The sequence below is a fragment of the Phaethon aethereus genome (assembly GCF_964289735.1).
Source record: "Phaethon aethereus genome assembly, chromosome: 4".
Lineage (NCBI taxonomy): Eukaryota > Metazoa > Chordata > Aves > Phaethontiformes > Phaethontidae > Phaethon > Phaethon aethereus.
The window spans coordinates 3,725,477-3,747,666 of NC_138578.1; the positions used below are offsets into that span (position 1 = coordinate 3,725,477).

At 43.6% G+C, this 22,190-nt stretch overlaps 1 protein-coding gene across 1 annotated transcript in view; it reads left to right on the plus strand.

Annotated features, from left to right (window-relative positions):
• The window catches only part of ANK2 (ankyrin 2), a gene marked incomplete at its 3' end in the record, with an annotated part of 250,813 nt that overhangs the window by 149,964 nt on the left and 78,659 nt on the right, over nucleotides 1–22,190 (plus strand). Inside the window, exons 12-23 of the mRNA XM_081999639.1 lie at nucleotides 958–1,056; nucleotides 1,230–1,328; nucleotides 3,834–3,932; nucleotides 5,088–5,285; nucleotides 7,233–7,331; nucleotides 7,883–7,981; nucleotides 9,305–9,502; nucleotides 10,955–11,053; nucleotides 11,161–11,259; nucleotides 13,699–13,797; nucleotides 15,950–16,048; nucleotides 21,654–21,726. Of these exons, the coding sequence (XP_081855765.1) occupies nucleotides 958–1,056; nucleotides 1,230–1,328; nucleotides 3,834–3,932; nucleotides 5,088–5,285; nucleotides 7,233–7,331; nucleotides 7,883–7,981; nucleotides 9,305–9,502; nucleotides 10,955–11,053; nucleotides 11,161–11,259; nucleotides 13,699–13,797; nucleotides 15,950–16,048; nucleotides 21,654–21,726 (1,360 nt within the window). The remainder of the gene's footprint in view (nucleotides 1–957; nucleotides 1,057–1,229; nucleotides 1,329–3,833; nucleotides 3,933–5,087; nucleotides 5,286–7,232; nucleotides 7,332–7,882; nucleotides 7,982–9,304; nucleotides 9,503–10,954; nucleotides 11,054–11,160; nucleotides 11,260–13,698; nucleotides 13,798–15,949; nucleotides 16,049–21,653; nucleotides 21,727–22,190) is intronic.

The window sequence follows — 22,190 nt, forward strand, 5'->3', positions numbered from 1 at the left end:
GTATTGCGGTACAGAGTACGAAGATGTGCTTTCATTTGGACCCCAATCTTGCTGAATAAGCATTTCCAAAGCAATGAATAGTGTTGTGCTGATGCTAAGCACAACACTAAAACTATTGTCTCACAAGAACCAAATGCTAGGTTGCAATCTTGATTTCAGATCTTCCCTTCCTCACCCTCCTTTCATTCCTGTCCCTGCCCCATTTAATTTTAATCCAGATGAGGGCTGATACCTTGCTTACAATGCTTTATGACTCGGCAGGGCAGGAATAAAGGAAAGAAGGACCACATAGATTTCAAGAGTGAACTCTTTGTATCGTGAAACCACGGCTGGAGTAGTGATTATTTATTTAAGATACCTCACAGAATGTCCGCGCGCGCACACACGCGAATACAGTATACTGTAGGTGGATGCATAAATATAAAAATAAATGCACACAGATACTTAGATTACAAAATAATCTTAAAAAAACCAAATCAAATAAGGTGGAAGCTGGAAGACGTACTCTGTTCTTTTCCTAGAGATGTATAGAATATGCTTTATGCATTTCAAAAGACACTAACTGATTTCACAGCGATCACTAGAATTTCTTCTATTTTCTTTGTGTTAGGCAATCTTGAGAACCACTTTTAAGTCAACCTTACGTATACATGCGTGCAACCTTCGGAACCACAAACGTAGATGCGCACACTCGTACACTTGAAAGTCAGAATGGGCGTGTCTGTATTTGGTTTTTGGAGGTGGACGTTCGGTCCCTCTCCATTGCCCGAGAAGAAAGCAGCGGCGCTGCTTTGTTCCGCCTCGGACGACTGGGAGATGTCTATAATTCATAACCTGTTGTGCTTAAAGAACGATTGCTTCTGGTACTCTAACGCTTCCGCTCCCAGCGCGCCAGCGTGGGGCTGTGTGGAAAGTGTAGCTGCATGTTTTTAACTAACATGACTGTCTTTTGCACAGAATGGTTTTACTCCACTGCACATTGCCTGCAAGAAAAATCGCATCAAAGTCATGGAACTCCTGGTGAAATATGGGGCTTCAATCCAGGCTATAACAGAGGTAGAAAAATGTTTCATGTCCTGAAGAAACATTCCTCCTCCTCTCTCTCTCTTTTTGCGTCCTTTTTTCTCTCTCCTATCGTGCCTCGCTTTCGCTTATGTTCTGTTTAAACGAAGAAGCCCCTTCCCTGCGCCCGTGCAGAGGAGTAAAACTGCTCTTGCTTTGTTTCGCAGTCGGGCCTCACACCAATACACGTGGCTGCGTTTATGGGCCACTTGAACATAGTCCTCCTTCTGCTGCAGAACGGAGCCTCTCCCGATGTCACTAACATTGTGAGTATGGCTTTGACTAGAATCACCCGTGCAATACCTTCTCCCAAAAGGGTCCGGCCTACCATGTAGCTCAACCAAAGGTCACATTTTAATGATACTCTGTGACTTCATTGTATTTTAGGACAAATTACTCTAGCACCCTTAGTGAAGAGGGGAAAGCAGTGATGGTATACGCGTTATAAGCCATCTGTGGTTTCATGTATTCTTCAACGATGCACGAGTAGGTGAAGTTTCCCTTAGAAACAGAAAGAGCTCACCGAATACGTCCAAAACTGATTATAAGCCAAGTCACAGGGAAGACTGTGTTTCCGTTCTGAAGGATGAAATTTAAGTCCAAATGGCTCCAGTTTCTGCTTGCGTAGCTTCACTGGCTGCCACGAAATTGTGTCATTTGTATCGGTGAAAGGGTATAAAATGCTTAAAACCTAACTACTAAACAAAACCTAAAAATGTTAAACTCAAGATGTTCCTCTTATACAGGAAATTCCAGGAACGGGTGCCTTTTGAAAGAACATGCTTAAATCTAGAAAATGTGACCTTTGGGAGGTAACACAAAATGCAGAACGTGACTTACCATAGCAATCCGTGTTTGTATACCAATAGCCTAGTTACCAAGAAGAATAACAATCAAAAGAACAGGATCGTTTTCTGAGCTGTATTTCACAGGTATCTTACTGTTTGACTTCGTCAGTATAAACAAATATTCAATTTATGACCACCTGCACTTTGAAAGCAGCTTTTTACCAGTGAATAATGTTATAGATAAGTGTTCCCAACAACAAAAATGTAGTAATCCAAGTAGAGTGGATTCATCAGTTTTTCTTAGTTAGAAAAATCTTACATGGAACCTAGTAAAAATGTTGAATGCACACAGTTCTTTGCTTGAATCGTTAGAACAGACTTTTCTTGACAAAGTCTCTTACTGCTTTCATACTTTTTATAGAAGCAATCTTTATACAAAATTTTAATAAAGCAATCTTTATACTTTATTGATTGTATGAAAGCCAAGAAGACGTTCTTGTAGAAGCAATTACAAATATTGTGTTACTGGACATTTGTGGGCAAAGTTTAACATTTTACGATTTATGGTACACAAGTGTCTTGGCTTTTACTTGGTAAGCTGAAGTTCCCTGTTGAATTACTAACTGTTTCCAAAAGCTAAATTGCTTTGCTAATTCAAGTACAAAAGGGTCTTCGTAGAAATTTGATCTTTAAAGTGTGTGAAATGTAAACCTTATTCACATTTTAAACAGCTCGTTCTTCAGGTAATAAAGTTTATATAGATGAAACTTTCTGTTAAGATTTGTAGCTAGGGCTGTGGGACTTTGTTGCCTACTCACTAATCACAGCTGGTAATGTAATGTTAATTTTAAAATGACAAGCTAAGTCAACTCCTGGTGAAGAGAGTTTGCTTTAATGAGAAGTTCATAATAGTAGGCAAGCTCAGGCTGCTTCTTTTGCTACATCTAGATGAAGGACGAGAAGACACGATTCCTGCTTCTGATGCAAAAGATCTTGACCAGAGTGTTCATTTTTGCATCTGTAGTTTAACTTGATAGTCCTGGGGATAAAAGCGTTACAACAGAATATACTCCCTCTCTAGAGTAAGGAGAAGGAACAATTAACACAAAGAAGTGATCAGTCCTGCTGTGTTGTCAGGATAGATAAATACAGAGCTCCTGGTTGCGGAACTGTCCCGGTACCTAATGTACCAGATACCGATGAGCTGCACAGGGACTGTTTTAGTCCACTTCGGGACAGTGCGCTCAAACAATGATGGACAGAGCAAAATTAAGCTAGAAACGCCATCATCAAGGAATACTCACTTTCAGCGTTCCTTTGCAAACCTACGCAAAGAGTAAATGCTTTGAGTGTGTCATCCACGCTTCATTATCCTGATCTGAAATTCCCCATCACTCCAGTCAGCTTTCCAAAATTTCGTATTCTCCTTCAAAATTCTTTGGGTTACAAAAGGCTTGAAACAAGGTTCATTCCGTAGCCTGGAGGCAGAGCCACGCTGAGCACAGATTTTACATGTTTCATATGCTGGCTCGGTTGTGCGCTGCCATCGCAAGGCCTTTTAATGCTGCCAGCTCCTCGCGGCGTGCAGGAAGAGACCATCTGGAAAAATATCCCTTTCCATCTCGAGGCTCGTGTGCCTCGCAATCCCTTGAGAGAGACAGGCTCTTCTTATCTCCCGTGCGGCACAGTTACATGGAAAGCTGACGAACATATGTGACCGGGGGAGTCTATAAGGCAGAATTTTCTATAAGCCTGGATTTTCATTCTGCCCCTCTGTAGCGAGATTACGTTTGTCTGGGATCACCGAGTTTGCAAACCAAAGCAACGCCCTCCTGAACAGCCTGTTCCTGAGTCTGAAGCCAGATTCTCAGCTGGCCGAAGGGCAGGTGTCGGCACACGTTGATGTGGGTGGAATTTGCCCCGTCGGAGCTCTGTTTTTTCATGGAGGGTTAGGGCACTGAAACGCTTTTGCTTTTTCTGCAGCGTGGAGAAACAGCGTTGCACATGGCGGCACGTGCCGGGCAGGTGGAAGTCGTTCGCTGCCTCCTGAGAAACGGGGCCCTGGTTGATGCCCGGGCCAGGGTAGGTGTTCTGCTTACAGTTTTTATTGCTTTCTCTTACTCAGAAATGCAGCTGGAGCAGAGGAGCTAGGGGAGGAGCAGTTGACTTTTCATTTGTTGATTCAATATTAAGCACACCTAAAGCCAGTTCCGAAAACAGTAACCTATTTATGCGTAGACCTTCCAAAGAGAACGTGTGCGGTGGGCTGACCCCGGCCCCGCTCGGTCGTTTGCTTACTGCCCTGCAGCGGCGTGGGGGGGAGAACTGGAAAGGTGAAAGCGAGAAAATCTCTTGGGTCGAGATAAAGACAGCTTAATAGATAAAGGAGAAAGGAAAAACAACCACCCCAAGCCCACAAAACCAACCCCTCCCCACCACAAGTGATGCAAAAGCAATCACTCGCCACTTCCCGCAAGCAGACCGATGCCCCGGCAGTCTTCGAGCAGCGGCTTCTTTGGGAAAACTCACCGCCTCGTTTTATTGCTGCGCGTGACGTTACGTGGTGTGGATTATCTCTTCGGTCAGTTCGGGCCGGCTGTCCTGGCTGTGTCCCCTCCCAACCTCTTTCCCACCCCCATCCCATTCCCTGGGGGGCAGAGAGAGAAGCAGAAAGCCTTGGAGCTGTGTAAGCGCTGTTCAGCTATAGCTAAAACACCTAAACCAGAGCACCATACGGGCTGCTGGGGTGAAATTTAACTCCATCCGGGCTAGACCCAGTACAACGTGCCTGACTCAGACCAGCAATAGCTAGTCTGTCGGAGCAAGGAGGCTAAACCATGACAAGAGCCATGTCCTAAAACCAAACAACAGAGGTTCCGATAACATTCAGTGCCGGATTGTGAAACCAAGGCGGCTGCTTATAGAGAAAGTACAGCTGTTGTAAAAAAAAATTAACACAAAGGGGAGCACGCGATGCTCACAGTGGTGTGCGCTATCTGCTTCATAAAAGGGAAAACCAATGTTTTTCTTGATGTTCTAATAAGATGTTGCTGAAGTTTTTATGAAGTTCATTGCATAAAATTAACCCGGGAGCCCTCCGTTACTGCCTTTCTTGGTACTATTGCTTGCTGTGATTTTTGCAAGACAAATGCATAGATAGATCTGTTGGGAACAACCAGAATATTGTGTTCAGGGTGGTTCTACCTGCGCTAATTATGCACTCGATTTGAGTTGTAGGAAGAACAGACTCCACTGCACATTGCTTCTCGCTTGGGGAAAACGGAGATCGTCCAACTTCTGCTACAGCACATGGCCCACCCTGATGCCGCAACAACTAACGGGTACACTCCACTGCACATCTCCGCCAGAGAGGGACAAGTTGATGTCGCATCAGTTCTCCTAGAGGCAGGTGCCTCGCACTCCATGTCCACCAAAGTAAGACAAAATACTTCATGTCTGTACGCCAGTAGCACAGGCAGTACATGCCAGCGCGTGCCTGTCCCACGAGGAATGTACTTTCATGCTGAGAAATTGAACTAGCTTGGGTCGTTTGTTCTTACTTAATCGACTGCGATCCAATAGACTGAAGTAATGTGTCAAAGATAATCAAATTTTGACGTATTTTGCTGTCGTCTAAAGTCGGGAGTCTGGTTCCCACTGGAGCCCAATGCAAGTCATGATAAATACACAGTCCAGACAGGTTTAAAATGTACAACAAAGTCCTCGTTTCTCTCTTTCCCATTGTGTTATGGGTAGGGCTTTTTTGGCCAAAATTTTCAAAAAGAGAATGGGGTGACGACGGCAACATTTTATGAACAGGCCTGCTTATTCTTCAATACCTTGTTTATTTAAATAGTAAAATAATTCTTGTCTGTGCTAGCTGAAAGGAATGTTCCTAAAAATGTACAAGTCGGGATCTGTCCATTGCATGTAATGCTGAGTCTGTTTTCAGTGGCTTTATAAATGAGGTGTCATAGGACACAATAGGCCATTTTGTCCAGGGTTATAAAAGAAATAGCCTGCAGAATCATTATTGTTTTGTTAGCCAAAAATGTTTACTAATAGATTCCTTACAGAGTGATGAACACGTAAGGAAATAGATAGCTGTGAATAGAATAATGTATAGAAAGCCAAGAGATCTTTTCCAAATTTATGGCATGTGATTAAGTGAGAATCACTTAATTCTCACTATTATTTTAGGTCTTAAAAAATTACCCCTGATTTTACAGCTGGAGCTTAAAACATATTTTTGAACAATGGGGTGTCTTCCAGGGTTTAGAAGACTAAACCAGCAATTTTCAAATTATGATCCACGGATTACTGGGAATGCTTGCTGTTCTTCTTTTATCCAGCTGTTAAATCACATTAAAATGGCTAAAAATACACTAAGTACTTTCCTAATTTCACATATTGCTTTATGGCAATTGCTTTAGTACTGCAGGAACATTGTATAATTATGACTAGGAGTAGTCTGCTAGATAATCTCTCGACAAACCTGTGGTTCATGAACTGGAAATGTTTGAGATTCCCTGACATAAACTCTTTCTGGGGCGGGATTAATGGAAGGAAATGATAATAAACATTAAACATCACTTACGTGTCAGGCAAATAGGTCATTGTAGCTCCCCGGAATTCCTGTCGGGGCAGCGGTGCAGTCTGCCACCTACAGTCTTGCATCCATGAGTTTTCCTTACCAACGTATTTTTTTAGCTTAAGAGAACGGGCAAAGAGCATGTTAGTTTGACAGACCTTACACCTCTGCTGTATTGACAAGCATTATTAAAACAAGGAGAAAAGGACTCTTCTTAAAAGACAGGATTTTTAGTCTCGCCGCAGTGTGTTTCCAAAAGCACTGCCATTGAGTCAGGCGTGAGGGGTTTTTGGCTGCAGCAGCACTTAGTGACTATGGATGCGTGAGTCCAAACATAAAGCGTTCTTCGACAAACTCTAAAGGAGGAACACAAAGTTTGGAGCTTTTCTTACTGAATTTAGTTGGTGTTTCATTGTTACTGGCAACAATTGATACGGGAAGTATTTCTAAAGCTCGCATCATGAAACTAAAAAGTACAGCTGGTTTTGAGTAGAAATTTAAACAAGTGCTTTCGTTGCCCGCACAGACGGTGCGTGTTGCTAGTAGAGTCTGTATCGGATAAAATGTCTGCCAGCCTGACAGCACGTCCGTAAGAACGAATAATAAAGGGAAAGTATTTTCTTGTATTTCATGCTTCCCAAAGTGCTTTCAAGAGATGATGCTCTTTCTGGGTACGGCTCTTGATTCTGCGAGCTAGAACGTAGGTTGAAAAGTAACCACTTAACACGTAGAGAGATGTCGGCACGAGCTTTAACGCAAACATCTGCTGTTTATCTCCTGGAATTTTTCAGAAGGGATTCACACCTTTGCATGTGGCGGCCAAATATGGGAGCCTGGAAGTGGCGAAACTCCTGCTGCAGCGTCGTGCCTCTCCCGATTCCGCGGGCAAGGTACTGACAAGAAAGGAAAAAAGCCGGCAGCGTTTGGGTTTGTTCCTTAGGCAGGAACTGTGTGAAACATGCACGTGAAAGAAGGCTGCGGCTGCTTTCGCATGGTGGCTTTGGCTTTGTCTGGGTCGCGTTGCCCCAGGGGTCATGGTTATGTGCGCAAGTTGCGGAAACCGCGCTACCGAGCGGGTCGGGTGAGGTCGCGCTGCTCGTGGCTCTGAAGACAGATATGTTTCTGTGGCTCAGGAGCGCTTCCATTAAGCTGTCCAAGATGTCCAAATCCTAATGGGTGAAGGCGGAGGGCAAGGCCCGATTCCCCCCCCATGCCTTGGGAATTGCTTAGCACGGGCTCCAGGGAGACTGAAACCAGCCTTGCGGCCGCAAGCACCCCAGATTCACCCTCCTCCACCGCTTCCCCCCCGCTAACGGCCGGCCGCCTGCTGTGGGCTCGCCCTTCGCCCCTCACAGCCCCTCGCCCCGCAGGGCGCCGGTCACCTTACGCACTAACGGCTCCCCGCAAAGCCACTGCCTAACGCCGTAACCCACCCTTACAGAACGGCCTCACTCCCCTCCACGTGGCGGCCCATTACGACAACCAGAAGGTGGCCATGCTGCTGCTGGAGAAGGGCGCCTCGCCCCACGCGACCGCCAAGGTGAGCTCCCGGCGCCCGCCCGGCCCCGCCGCCCGCTTTAGTCATAGCTGGAAGTCGTTCCAGTGTTGTGTAACACATTAAAAATGACGTCTCTCTTCTGGCCATGCGTAGGGAGCATTCATTCCAGGGTTAGGACCAGTGTCATGATATGGCTGTGTTAGGTAATGGCTACCAAAAGGGGAAAATAACGAGCGGCTTGGTGCTGATGTCAGAACGTTCTGCCGCGTGAGAGGCTGCAGTTGTACAGGCTGCCAAAAACCACGGCCTGTTAAGTGATTGTATCAGAGCTGTTACAGAATCACAGAATCATTAAGGTTGCAAAAGACCTTTAAGATCATCATGTCCAGCCATCAACCCAACACCACCATGCCCACTAAACCATGTCCCCAAGTGCCACATCTACGTGTTTTTTGAGCACCTGCAGTGACGGTGACTCCACCACCTCCCTGGGCAGCCTGTTCCAATGCCTGACCACTCCCTCAATAAAGACGTTTTTCCTAATATCCAGCCTAAACCTCCCCTGGCGCAACTTGAGGCCATTTCATCTCGTCCTATCGCTAGTTACTTGGGAGAAGAGACCAACACCCACAACACTGTTGTTTCCATTGCTGTGCATGGAGAGCAGCAAAAGCTACAGTTGCAGTAGGATAGTTTGGTAAAGCTCCCTTTTAAATAGAAGGCACAGACCAACCAACCACACACCTCCAGAGGGAGTGTCTGCTGTAACCCAGAATTTTTCCCCACAGTGCGTTGTAAAGCAATTGAAGGTGGGAAGTTGTCTCATTGCCAGAAAGGGCCGTCAATGCCGTTCTGCTTTGCTTAAATGGTTAATTTGATCGGAAAAACATTCCTCCCCACTGCTCTTTCCAGCCAGTGCCGTGACTGACACACGTATCAAAATTCCATACGCAAAAACACCTCTACCCACACGCTGCGAAAAAGCTTAGTGCGATGAAGAGCGTACATCCATCACTCATCACTGAGAACGTCACTCATCAGTCAAAAGTGAATATTTACAACATAGGTTATTCAAAACGTAGGTGTCAAATTTGGGATTATGTTGAAGGTATCAGCTGAACAGTCCTGCCCACCCTAGCGAGGGCTGGCTTTGTTCTCGGTTAGATGGCGAAGATAACAGACGGACAAAGCAACGCAACAGCAGGGCCATGTGGGACACGTCTGGCCTTGAAAATTTAATGAACTGTCATCTCTAGCAATAAGGGGTAACACAAAATAATACTGTTTTATGGCGTCTGACTTCTTAGGCTCTTACACGGCTGTTGTGGTAACTTTATTCTCATTTTGTTTCCTGACTGGTGTTAGAATGGATACACCCCTCTGCATATTGCTGCCAAGAAAAATCAGATGCAGATAGCTACCACTCTGTTGAACTATGGGGCCGAGACCAACATTTTGACCAAGCAGGGAGTCACCCCGCTTCACCTGGCCTCCCAAGAAGGTCACACTGACATGGTGACCTTGCTTTTGGAGAAAGGATCCAATATCCACGTGGCAACAAAGGTAACTCCCAACCGGAGACGGAGTATCGTGGGCGGGAGTATCCAGTGAGGTGCACGGTGCGGTGTAGGAATGATGTCACGTTGTCAGGGATTCTCAGCTTCACTTCCCTATATACATATTCGTAAGTCTGCAGAGGTGACAACAGGTGGGTGAACAGTAAAAATGAGAAGATGATATCCAGGACTGGCAGATGGATTGATGGGTGAACTTATATCGTGTAATTAATAGCTGTCCTGAGTAACGCACAGGAGGAGCTGCAGCTGTTTGCCGTGACCGGAGGAAAATGGTATTAACACCTGGCTCTGGTCGAGAGGTTACAGGAGGAAAGGCAAACCACGAGAAAATTGTTTCTGAGCACTCAGGAAGGCAGGGCTACAGTATTTTTGTTGTGCTGCAACCTTGCAATCTCCCGGGTGTTTTGCATATGCTCCTCAAGTTTTACGTGAGGTGCAAAGGAAGGGGAACGTAAGATTCTGGAGTTTGTAGGTTTACGAATGAGTAGATTTAACAACATGTATCAGAAACCTGGGAGCTACAGTCTGAAATAGTTCAGTGCTCTTGCCAGCAAAGGCACTTTTCCTCATATATTTACCCCTCAGCCTTCTTTCCAAGTGGAAGAAATTGGCAGTGTCTGGCAAATAACAAAACAGCATTATTAGCAGAGTAGCGAGTGAGAAAAATCCTATGGAGGACCTTTCCAATTTTTAAACATTTCTTATGATTGTACGTGACAGCTTTTTCTTGGAAAACAAGTTCCTCAAAAAACCCCATTACTGTAGATCTTAGGTCGCCAGATTGATGTGAGACTTACTGAAGGTCAAAAGCCTGCAGCTTTTGTTCATACAAGTCAAAGTAGAAGGCTCAAGTCTCTCACTGCCTGGCATTACTGTATTATGCTACCTCACCCATTGGGAAACAAGGTGTTTTTCATTCCTCTTACAAAATTTGTTCCCTGCCTTGTTCACAGGCCAGGACTGTGTGTGTGATCCCAGTGAGCTTTTAGTTAAAAGCTGCATCCATTTCCTTGGCTTCTTCGAATGGGATTTATTTCTGGAGTTATTTTCTTCATTCTGAGTCGTGCCTGCAGTTGTCAGGGTTCCCTTTCCCGTCTGAGGAGTGGGAAGCACAGCGAATGTGCTTCTGCAGTTTATTAATGGGCTCCCCAGCTACCCAAGCAACATTGTTGTATAAATTCCGAGCTTGATCATTGATGCCTGAAAGTTTTACTCTGTGGTTATGATGATGTAATTGCTTTGGAGCTGTTTGTCGGCTGGAACAGGAGAAACATCAACTCTACTGTGTTCAACTCATCCTTAGAAGCTATAGTTAGGATCTCTTCATGTTTTAAAGATGAGAAAGTGGGAACGCCTAGATTTCTTTCCTCGTGTAAAGAGGGGTTTATTCTTATTTCTCTCTCTCTTTATTTATTTATTTTCTGTATTCCACCTCCAGACTGGACTGACATCCTTACACCTCGCAGCTCAAGAGGATAAAGTGAACGTAGCTGAAATACTCACAAAACACGGTGCGAACCAAGATGCTCAGACAAAGGTAAATGAGGGAGTGGCCACTGTCTCCAGTGTGCCAAAGGATGCTACCGTTGTAAAAGGAATGTTCCACTGAGCTTGCAGTTTTACTTCTTTGTTCTCTTATTGTAGCTTGGTTATACACCTCTAATTGTGGCGTGTCACTACGGAAACATCAAAATGGTGAATTTTCTTCTCAAGCAGGGCGCAAATGTCAACGCTAAAACAAAGGTAAAGAATTTTTCATTGCTTGCTTTTGCTCTTTATCAGCAGCCTGGTAACCAAGCACTACAAATACAGGCCACAGGCGCCTTTTCTCTAGGAAACTATAATTGCCGCATGGTAGGTGTCAACATCTGGTGATGCGGGGCTGTAGTGGGATGCCTTCTCTCTGCTACATCTCATTGCGTGGTGTTCACAAAAGAAAAGTCAGATAACTCTTTGGGCGTATGGAAGAAGGAGGTGGAGAATAAATTTGGTTTTTTTTCTTTTTCCTTTTACTTACAAACAAACGCGGGCTTGTTTCTGATCTCGCTTACACATGGTTTACACCAGTGTAATACCGGTGCGCTGCCAAGCTAGTAAGTAACAATTCAGACCCTTTGAGGGTGATGCCAGGTTCTCTCCAATCTGCTAGGAGGAGTATCTTCCAGTATAAACTGGTGGGCACAACAGCTCAACGTGATGCATTTTGTAGCAAGAATTGTATTATCTCCTGAGTACACACAGGGAGGTTCTGGAGGCGGCAACAGTGTGTTGCACCCCAGACATCATCCCATCACCCTTATCGGAAAGAGAAGGCTAACCCAGGAGCTGCAGGGGCTTCAGCTTAGTTAAAGCTGGCTTCAGGCCACAGCTAGCTACTAGCTTCAGATTGGATGTCTTGGGATCAAGATGAAGAAGTCCATTGATGCATCTAGTGACATACTTAGTATTTGTAAGATCCAGTCAAAATAACAGGCTTGTGGTCTGCTGGTCCCTCTGGCCAGCTCCCCTGTCCCCAGCTGTGACCTACAGGAGGGTTGTATTTCTCAAAGTAGCACTATTTCATCAACGTGGTAAGAAACAGCAAAGTAAACAAAGAAACGATGCTGGCCCACCCCATGTGAGATCACCCAAAATGAATGGGCAAAACGCAGTGATTCCAAGAGAGCAGGCAAGGCTACGACAAAAACAGCTGATAAGAATTAATAAAGCAGACACTAGCAGGATCCAAATGAGGGCTGCCAAGACGTTCAGCTGAGGTATTTGGAGGCTAACGAAAGGGACAGACATACTTCTGCGTCATTAGTATTAGGTCTCGCTCTATGTCTAAGGGGCCACTGGGCCAGATTCTGATGCCATTTCCCCAGGTATTTCACTTAGAATAACGTCATTAGAGTCTGCAAGTTTGCATGAGAGTATGGAGCAGTGGTTCTCCAAATTCTCACACCTAGGGACCAATAAAAATGCTGGCAATCTGTCAGTGGCACTGCGGACTCAGTTTGAAGAGCAAATCCATCCTGGCTGGATTCAGGATAGGCATGTTAAAGAATAAGTAACCTCTGCTGCAGCTTGGTCTTTAGCTAGAGAAAGCCTGCATCATGCTTTGTGCCATCTCCGGTGACAAATAATATGGCTAAATTGTGTTTTCGAAGGACTGCACTAATATTTAAGTTAAGGCAGGAAATTACTTTGCACTACGACCTACAGTAAAATCCTCCTTCGATTTCTTAGTAGTCCATGCACACATATTGTAAATATAAGGACTGTAACACTTCTGAACTATTGCTATTTAATTAGTAGTATAGAGCATTACGTGCATCTAATCGTTTGCAAGAGAGAGAACTCTCAGAGTGTGCCTTTCAGAGTCTGCCCCCAGGCTTTACGTAAGTGTACAGTGAGATCAGCTTGGTGTTTTCTTCGAGTTTACTCTCTGCTTGCTTTCAAAGCCAATTGCAAATAATTTTGTAAATGAATTGCCTGACTGGACTTCCACAATACCATCTCAGATCAGCGAGCTGCAGTACGCTTTGGTTATGTTTCTGTATTGTGTAGCATTGGAACGAATCACTGGAGCAGATAAGTATGTGGAGCCAGGCGTGTTTATTAATACAGATGTTGTGTACATGTTTTTAAGTGCAATTACAGCTTGGAAGGCAAAGTAAAGCTAAAATTGATTGACATGTGTAATAGGTATAGGTTGTTAGCCTTTTTAAAAGCAAATAGTCTCAAATCACTGCTGTTAAAAATTATGTATTTTTTAAATTGGCTCAAATATTTTAAAGGCAAATCTTGGGGCTTCTGTGGAAAAGTAGGAGGAAGAAAAAAGTTCTCTGCCTCAGCTATGATTTATGTCCGTAGCATGCCACTTGAACTTCACTGTTCCTCGTTGTTACTCCATCTGATGTAGGAAATGAGGAATTACATACCTTTCCAGAGATTGCTTATATGGTGAGATGAAAGATGATTTGTGAATAAAAATATTATCTTCCTTTATCTTTTCATTAATCTGGGGAAGGACTATCATAATTACTGAAGATTTATTATCTTTGGGTCGATTGATGGCATAATTTCTTTTTGCAATGTCGCAAAAGGAGCAGAAGGAAGCAAAGCGAAGTGTCTAATCTAATTACTGGTGGTCGTTGTTCTTTGTTTGTTTGCTTTTATCGTAACCACCGCGGACAACAGAATGGGTACACCCCTCTTCACCAAGCTGCTCAACAAGGCCACACTCACATCATTAACGTTCTTCTCCAACATGGGGCCAAGCCCAACGCCATCACCACTGTAAGTCTGTGAAGTCCCAGTAGGAACTTCTTCTTTTCTTTCCTTTCTTAGGGCTTGAGAGCAAGCCTTTGTTTTGGTGAAAGTATTCTTCATACAGCTGGTTGTCAGATGTGTAAATGTAACTGCCTCTTCTTTTCCTTTTCCTCTTAAGGTAGTTCAGATCACATCTGTTGTGCACTAAGCTAAATGTGAGGTGGGGAAACTGATTTCTGAGCTGCAGGGTCAGGCTGGCCACAGCTAGCTGTGCTGTGCTTGTTCAGTTGCCTTCTGCCTCGAACGCTTCCGTCTGTAAATTGGTATCTCGATAAGGATTTTTCCATAAAAATTAAGGGGAAATCAGAACCTGGGCTTTTTTGAAGATTTAGACCTAAATTTCTGTCCCTCTATCCACTGGATCTGTTTCAGGTTCTTACTGAGTTCACCAATGTTAGTGCCTCCTCAAAGACCTTCAGTAATCTCTGGCACAGCTCCTTCTCCGCAGTCCACCAGGAATGCAACTGTCCTATTTCATGTTGATGTTGTTATTAGTCCCCTCTAATTGGGTGATCTTTAAAATGCAGCCAGAATGTCCAAAACTCATGTTGTTCCCCAAGTTTCTGTGTACATACATCGTGCACGCTTAAATTGGCACTGGTGCCCTGTTTGGTTCCGGAACGATCACATTGAATAATCTTCAGTGAAGTTGTCCAAAATACCAACTTATGTACCAGATCATCAAGCAGGAGACCTTTGTAGTCAGCTTCTGGGGCTGTAGATACTATGAGGCATATTCAACCAAAGGTTACTTTACTTGCTTTCAGGCCTCGTGTTGGGGCTGTCATGCCCAAGACTAACCCAAATCCAAGCAGGGTCTCAAGGATGTGCCTTTGCTGTACAGTTTGCAGGCTTTCTCGGGTACTAGATCTGTTCTTGTCCACACATAGCAACCTCTAGCTTGAGATAAGAGAGAATTTCAACCTGAGACACCATGGCAGGGCGTTGTGGGAGTGGGATATGAGCAGTTAACGTGCAAGTGACGGTTAACAGTCAAATAATTTGGGCTGTGAAGATGCTAGTCTCTTCATTTTGTGCTGCTAATCCACAAACACTGTGATGCTTCAGGGTTGCCGAGCTAGGCTGATACGGAAGAACTTAAATTACAGATAACGAAAGCCGACGCTGAAGTAGAGAGGAGCCCTCAGGCCGATAGCCCGTGCGCACGGTGCGGTGGTGTCCCAAGAGAAGTCACCTCAGTGCAAAGAGCGGTGCGGTGGCTTTCCGTGATTCCCCCGGTAGGCCAGCACGTTGTCCTTGGGTTCAGGGCAAAATAACATAAAACAGTTCTGTGTAGAGCTCTCTACGAAGAATCCTGGAACCCGACCCTTCCTCCCCTCCCCAAGCTGAGTGATAGGGGGGCTGTGGACTGCCAATGTTCCAGGTGATGAAATGGAGATAAATAGGTCTAAACACTTACTAAATTATCATTTTAATGTTCATTTGATGAATGGCACACCTGTATATCGTGGACATTTAAACTGCAAATAAATTTATTGAAAGGGAGATTAATTCCCCACCCCTGAGCCTTATGTAGGTTGGTTTTGTATTTGTTAAATCATTAGCTGTTGTGTACTTTTACTGGACGTACATTTTTGTTGTAAGGAGGAATAGAAGCGTATGTGGACAATGCAGCTTTGATCCTGTGTTCCCCGAAGAGGGAGTTGTGCCTGATAAAGATTTAACAGTTCCAACTGGAAGTGAAACCGTAACGTTTTAAAATACTTTTTTTTTTTTTTTTTGGGTAAGAAGAGTATTTCTGATATGGAGCCGTTCATGCAAAATAAAACATGAACTTCCGCAGACAAGACACATTGTGTATAGTGGAATTTGAGCAGTGAAGGGTTAAAGCATACAGCACTTTTTTGTGTGGAAGAGCAGGCAGATGTAAGTGTGTTGTGTTACCATGGTAATCGGGGCTATAGTCTTAAAGAAGTCACAAAGACAGAGTCAGATGTAGCGGTAGGAAAAAAAAAAACCCACAGTGATTTTCCTAGGCTGCGCCTTGTTTTGGATGGAAATGCTGGCTCATGCCGTGCCGAGAGTGATCTCATTGGTTCACATCACAGTCCTCCCTCTCACTGCGCGCTCGCTCTCCCCTTCCCTCTTCTCTCCTCAGAATGGGAACACTGCCTTAGCGATCGCGAGGCGTCTGGGGTACATCTCCGTGGTCGATACGCTGAAGGTTGTAACGGAGGAGATTACCACCACCACAACTGTGAGTTGCAGACGCGTTAAAATGTCTCTCTCCTTTATGCAGAACGTTGTCTTCCTCCTCTTCCCTCAGACTCTCCATCTAGCTCTTGCCTTTTTTTATTTTCTGGTTTTAGCCCCCCCCCCCTTCCTGTTGGATTTTTGCACAAGTGCTACAACGCTTTCAGCGTATCTTTTAGGCGTGCGGAAGTGTGCGCAACAGGACAGGCTTCGCCGAGCTAGGTAACAAAATCTACGTGCGTACAGTCGGAAAACAACTCTCCGAAAGCAGAGTACAACTTTTTTTCTAGCTGTGGCTCCGAGCTGCAAACCCAAACTTTCCAGAAGTTTGTGCATTGTTGTTTCGACCCTGTCCTGTTTCCCTCTTTCTCTTTTCACCTCTCCTTTTCAGTCTGTCCTTACGTTTCCACACTTTTGACACTACTGAGGCTCAGCCGTTGCAGCTTCCCGGCGTTTGGACTGTACCAGCCATGGGCTGGTGCCAAGCTCGATGACGCTCACTCTGAATCACATCCATCATCTTTTTACTCAAGTCACTGTCAGCTCAAATAGATCCCGTTTTTCCGAAACACGAAAGAATCTTTCCTTCTGTGCTCAGTCCTCTCTGCCCTCCACGCTCTTGGTAGTCTGTATTTTGACTTCAGGGTGTGTAAATAGTATGTGCTGAACATCAGCAAGGTGATATGTTGCTTTAAGCCAGGAAAAACTGATATATTCTGACACTGTGGGAGGGGAAGGTTTTCTCTTCTTGGACTTGTACGTCCCATCTACAAATGTTTTCGCAGGTAGGAAGGGAGAACAACAGAAATAGTGCATCATTTAAGAAATTAAATTTAGTTCAAATTTCCATATTTCCATTACTGCATTTTATCTTGAAACACTGTTGTAAGGTCATGCTTTTTTTTTTTCTTTTTTCCTGCAAGAAAGGTTAGCAGTCTAGAAAACCTATCAGATCTAGATGTCATTTAGGAGCTCAGAGCTGTAAAAACCCACAGGTTACTTAAAAAATGCCACTACTCGGTCAGGGAGAGGGTTTGAGGAAGGGAAGAAATCCAAAGTCTCTTGTAAAGAAATGGGAAAATAATTTTGATTTTTGTCGCATGCTTGACAGCAAGTCCCACTGACACTGACCAAGGAAGATGGTATAAAAGTAACATGGCATAAGGTTACAAATAGAGTGAGCCCTATTTTATTAATGACCTGCAAGGATCGGACTGAATCAGGTTTGGACAAGGAATTCCAGCGTAATTCCAGAAGTCTCTTAATAGAGACAGTACGTTTTTGTTGTTATTTATTGCCTGTTCTTGTTTAATCATATAACACATCACACATGGATGTGCATAAACACATATGTATCTACTCAGAGATTTAGAAAAATCAAACCTAGGCAAAATTTTTCGAGAAACGTTGGCTCTTTCCACAAGTGTATTTTTTTAGCCTCCAATGACACCTTTGCTGTTCCGGGTGCTGCGTCCTGGCGCACTTTTTCCATTTACGCCTGATACCGGTTGTAACTTCCTTTCTGTCGGCCATTGAGTTGCACTATGGAGCCTCGTACTCTGTCGTATATGAGTCTTAGATGCTTTGTAATAATAGGGATTACACTACGAAAAGACACCTGTGAGTTATTTACTTTGGATAAATGTTTCTTCAAACTTTGAGGGTAATGGATTTTTCTACCAGATACCAGATGCCTGGGGTTTAGGGCTGAATCAAATACCGAGCCTTGCTTGCATAGTTGACCTCCAGTGCTTGCACACAAGAGAAATCTGAAGTCTTGAACTGTGTCTGTGTACAAAGCACTGCTTTTAAAAGTCGGGTGGGAACCCTCTGTAAACTCAGCAGATTTTTCAGCTATGAATTTGTCTGAATCTTGTGCCTTAGGGATATAGAGAATACAAACCTCTGGTGGTGGCGTTCATTGTGGGGAATGTTGATTAAACATCATTTAGAACCAGTCCTAAAAGGGAAGGATAAATAACGGGCACTCTGAGGCACTCCCTGCAGTAAAGTTCTGCAGATGGTGAGGCTGGTGTTGCCAAAGCAGAACACAGCGTTTAGCACTGAAAAAAAGGTGCTGTCACCATAGCGACTTCATTCTCGGAGGTTGTAGCCGAGTGATGCATGGAGGATGTTAGACAGGCTGATGCTTTATTGCCATTCAAGTCACTGGCATTTGAGATGAGGAAAAGATCTCCAGTGCCAAAGCCTTTGGTCTAACTTTGCACAAATGTTCCTCTTTCTTGGGTTAGTGTTGCTATTGGTGGAGCCACATGAATGTAAAGCAACAGAAAGGATAAAATACCCTTATTTTTACTCACAGATTAGAGATGAGTGGGAAATAAATCAGAAGCAGCTAGACTTTCAAAGCTTTGCTATGCAATGAAGTTTTGGGGTATTTATACCAACAGGCGTTGTCTTCCAGCGGGTCGATTGATGTAAGAGGAGCTTTGAGGTTGTTTACAGTGTACTGCTGTTGAGTAATCGCTGGATGCACATACAGGTTTATATACCTGAATTATAGATCTGAATTATTTTACGCCACCAGATGAAAATCTGGCCTTACAGTGAAAGTCTTAAATACAGAAGCCTGAAGAAAAGTACATAATTGAATTCTCAGTGGCACTAAGCAGTAGGGAGTTTGAGAAACACACACTGAGCAATTTTCCAAGTGGGCCATTCATGGGGCTAGATAGGGATTTTAAATTTTGAGACTATTTGACATATCTGATGTTGCCTATCAATTAAAAAAATTCTAGCATTATATGAAAAGCTCATTTGAAAACATTATTTCACAACTTCTGTTGGGAACGGATGCAGAATTGATGATTCTTGCCGAGTTCAGTGTTCCTGAGAGCGCATTACAGGTTTTTTGTTCTTCCGAAACCTGCGCGTGCACGCACACACGCTCTCTCTCGATTCTGTTTTCCAAACTTGGTTTCAGTTGTTAAATGATGTAGTAATTTTCCCTGACTAAAAGGAAAATCAGGAAGTAAAGAAAGTGTCGTTACTTCTCTGTAAATAAATAACAATGTCTGAGCGCCTTAGTCAGAGACCAGATTGTTATTATATAGGGGCCTGTAAAAACCTGATTTGTGAATAGATATAATGATAAACCTTAGTTACTAGGGTCTGCAGATCTAAATTAATGTAAAGACAGTATACAATGTACCTCTATACCTCTAGCTTGTGGACTAGAGTATTGTAGCATCCTTCACTTCTGTGTTCCTCTAATCAAATGGATTTTGTATATAAGCTAAGGTTGGGAACCAAGTTTTCTTAAATAAATCTTGATCATACAGCAGACATAGAAAAACTAGCATTTGTGGCTCCTAGGCAAGCCCCTTCTTTCCCCTTTCTTCAGAATTTGGTCACCTCTTCCTGCCTTTGTTTTTTTTTTTCCTGACTTCTCAGTGATTTTACAGGGGGAACATGTGAATTGGCAATAGAGAATTTGCAGTACGCTCTGTACAGATAGGATTGTAATGGCAATTACAGTTACAGTGCCAGTAAACTGGTACTCACATACAGTGCTTTCCACTGCACTGGAAAAATATACAGCCCCCCTCACCTGCGTTTCTTTCTTTAGCCCAGTGCCAGTGTTGTTTTTTTTTTTTAATTTACAATGTAAGATTATTATATATAAAATACAATATAAGATATAATACAGTTGTTATATATATAATACAATGCAAGATTATTATATATATATAATAATGCTGATTTTTTTTTTTTTTTAATTTTACGGTGTATTTGCTACCTTGTGGCTGTATTGTTGCAGAGGCAAGGCCAACATCACCTGAACTACAGCATCCTCCCCATGTGTCATCGCTGGCTTTGTCACCCTGCTGCTGCCTGCCATTCCTATCTGAGGAAAGCCGCGGGAATGCAGGGGGGAACAGTCAGGCATATTGGTGGAGGCATTTGGTGACTTGAAACCGATTTTCAACAGAGAACGTGTGTTAGGAAAAAAGCTGCAACAGAAATAATTAGTTGTCTTGACTCATTGTTCTTTCCCTGTACCTCAGGAGGGTGAACTGAAAACTACCAGCACAGTTAAATATATTTCAAAGATGTGAAGCCGACTTTTAAAACAAATTTCCAAAGTAATTGAACTGTTGGTAACTTTGGTATTTATAAGAGCGCGGTATCTTATAATAATCAAGAATGCCGTCTTCGTCAGGCTGTTAGAAATGGAGAAGTATGCAACAGAATCAGGAAATTCCTAGTGAGTTTTGTGCAGCAAAAACTGCTGTTGGCTCCACCGCTTGATATCGATGGGCATTTTCCCAGAAGCGTATTGCGTAAGGGACTCGGGATCCGGCTGACATTAATTATCCCTCAGATTGTACGCTCCTTCACTACTTCTGCGTGAAATGTTAATTTGTGCTTGAAAGCTACCGTCCACACGAGGAGTGAGGTGCTACCTCGGCGGCAGTTTCACAAGACGCGTGGCCTCCTGACGTTCCTCTCGGTGCCGAAGGGGCACGTCTGCTGCCGCGTACCTTAAAGCGCGATGTGTTGACTCCCCTCCACAGCTCCCCAGTTCAGCTGACTGGCTGCAGAGCTGGGTGGAGCCAGGGAAAGATTGATCTTTCTGTTGTGACTAATGCTCTTCTGATCACTGCTCTCCTTGAAGTCCTTGGCATTTTGCCTCCTGTATCATTAACACACCAAAGAGTTTCGTACAGGCAACTTCTTCACACCTTGCACTCCCTACGAATGCTCTCATTACTCTTCATCTCCTTCTCCAGTGTGTACCTTGATGCTAAAAGGATGTCCCCGTTCTTGATTCAGCACCCCTGAACATCTTCTAGTTCCTTCTGGAGGTCATTTTTGAAGATAAAACCATATTAAAAAAAAAAAAAAAAAAAAATCTCCTGGTGTTCTCCTACTTCTGTGCTGTCACCCTTAAACAGTGTCCTCCCAGCGGTCCTTGGTCCGTACTTGCCTTGTATCACAGTATTTTAAGCTTTTAGGTGCACAAAATATATCAGAATCTTCAAATAACTCCCCCCACCCCGCCCCGATGTGTACGTGATTTGGGGGAATATACATGATTTATGAAAAGGATATCATTAATATGCAGCGTAGCCACTTTTTGGGGGGGGGGGAAGAAATGTTTCAAGTGATCTGTGTAAATCCTCCCCATCTTTTTTTAGTTTAAAAATTTCACATCATTCATAACTTCATTTCCAAATGCTTTACAATTTAATAATTTCCATATGCCACATATAACTTTCTGGAGCTCTTCTGTAGACATTACCTAATTCATTTTAAAATCATCTTGGAAACATTGAGCTGAATTGTTCTACATGCACCGTTTATAAATAAATTTGCTGAGAGTTTTCTTTTCTTTTATTCCTCTGACCAGCTCATTAGCTTTTTTTTTTTTTTTGGTACTTTTCTGCCAGAATAAATGTTACCTTATACAGCACTGAGAGTAGGAGCTTCTGGAGTAAAGATGAAAAATAAAGTCAGGGGAAGGGGAAACGCATTATAAAATGCCTCGGCAGATCCCACTGCTGTTGCTGTTGAAAATATCCTGCTGTAAACTTTGCTGCTATTTTTGGTGTTTAATTTGGGGATTGATGATTCTGTCTTTGCAGACTGTAACAGAGAAGCACAAGCTAAATGTACCTGAGACAATGACTGAGGTCCTGGACGTTTCAGATGAAGAAGGTGAGCAACTTTGCTAAGTTCCTATTCCATATCACTTATGTAACCTGTCATATAGACTCAAGATAGCTGCTTAAGTACTTTGACATCTTCATTTCTCAGTGCTTGAAATGATGTTCTGTCTAATGGCCTTTTTTTAATGATGTAGCCGTTAAGGCATTTGAATAAAGATGCCAAAAGTTGACCCAAACCAGAATCCTGGACCCCTACGTCTTTTTCAGAAAAAGCTAATCTGAACCAAATCAACAAATGAAAACATTTCCCAACTTCACATTTTAACATTTCAGTGTAGAGCTGTCCCAAAGCTGGGTTTGACCCTGCCATGAAGAGGAATTTGAGCAGTAAATTTTCTGGACCTATTTGGGATACATATATCTAGGAGTTCCTCCTAATTGGAAACATTTGTGTAAGAAGATGCATAAGGTGGAAGGTGAGGAGGCGGTTCCCTTGAGGGAGCTCTTGGCACA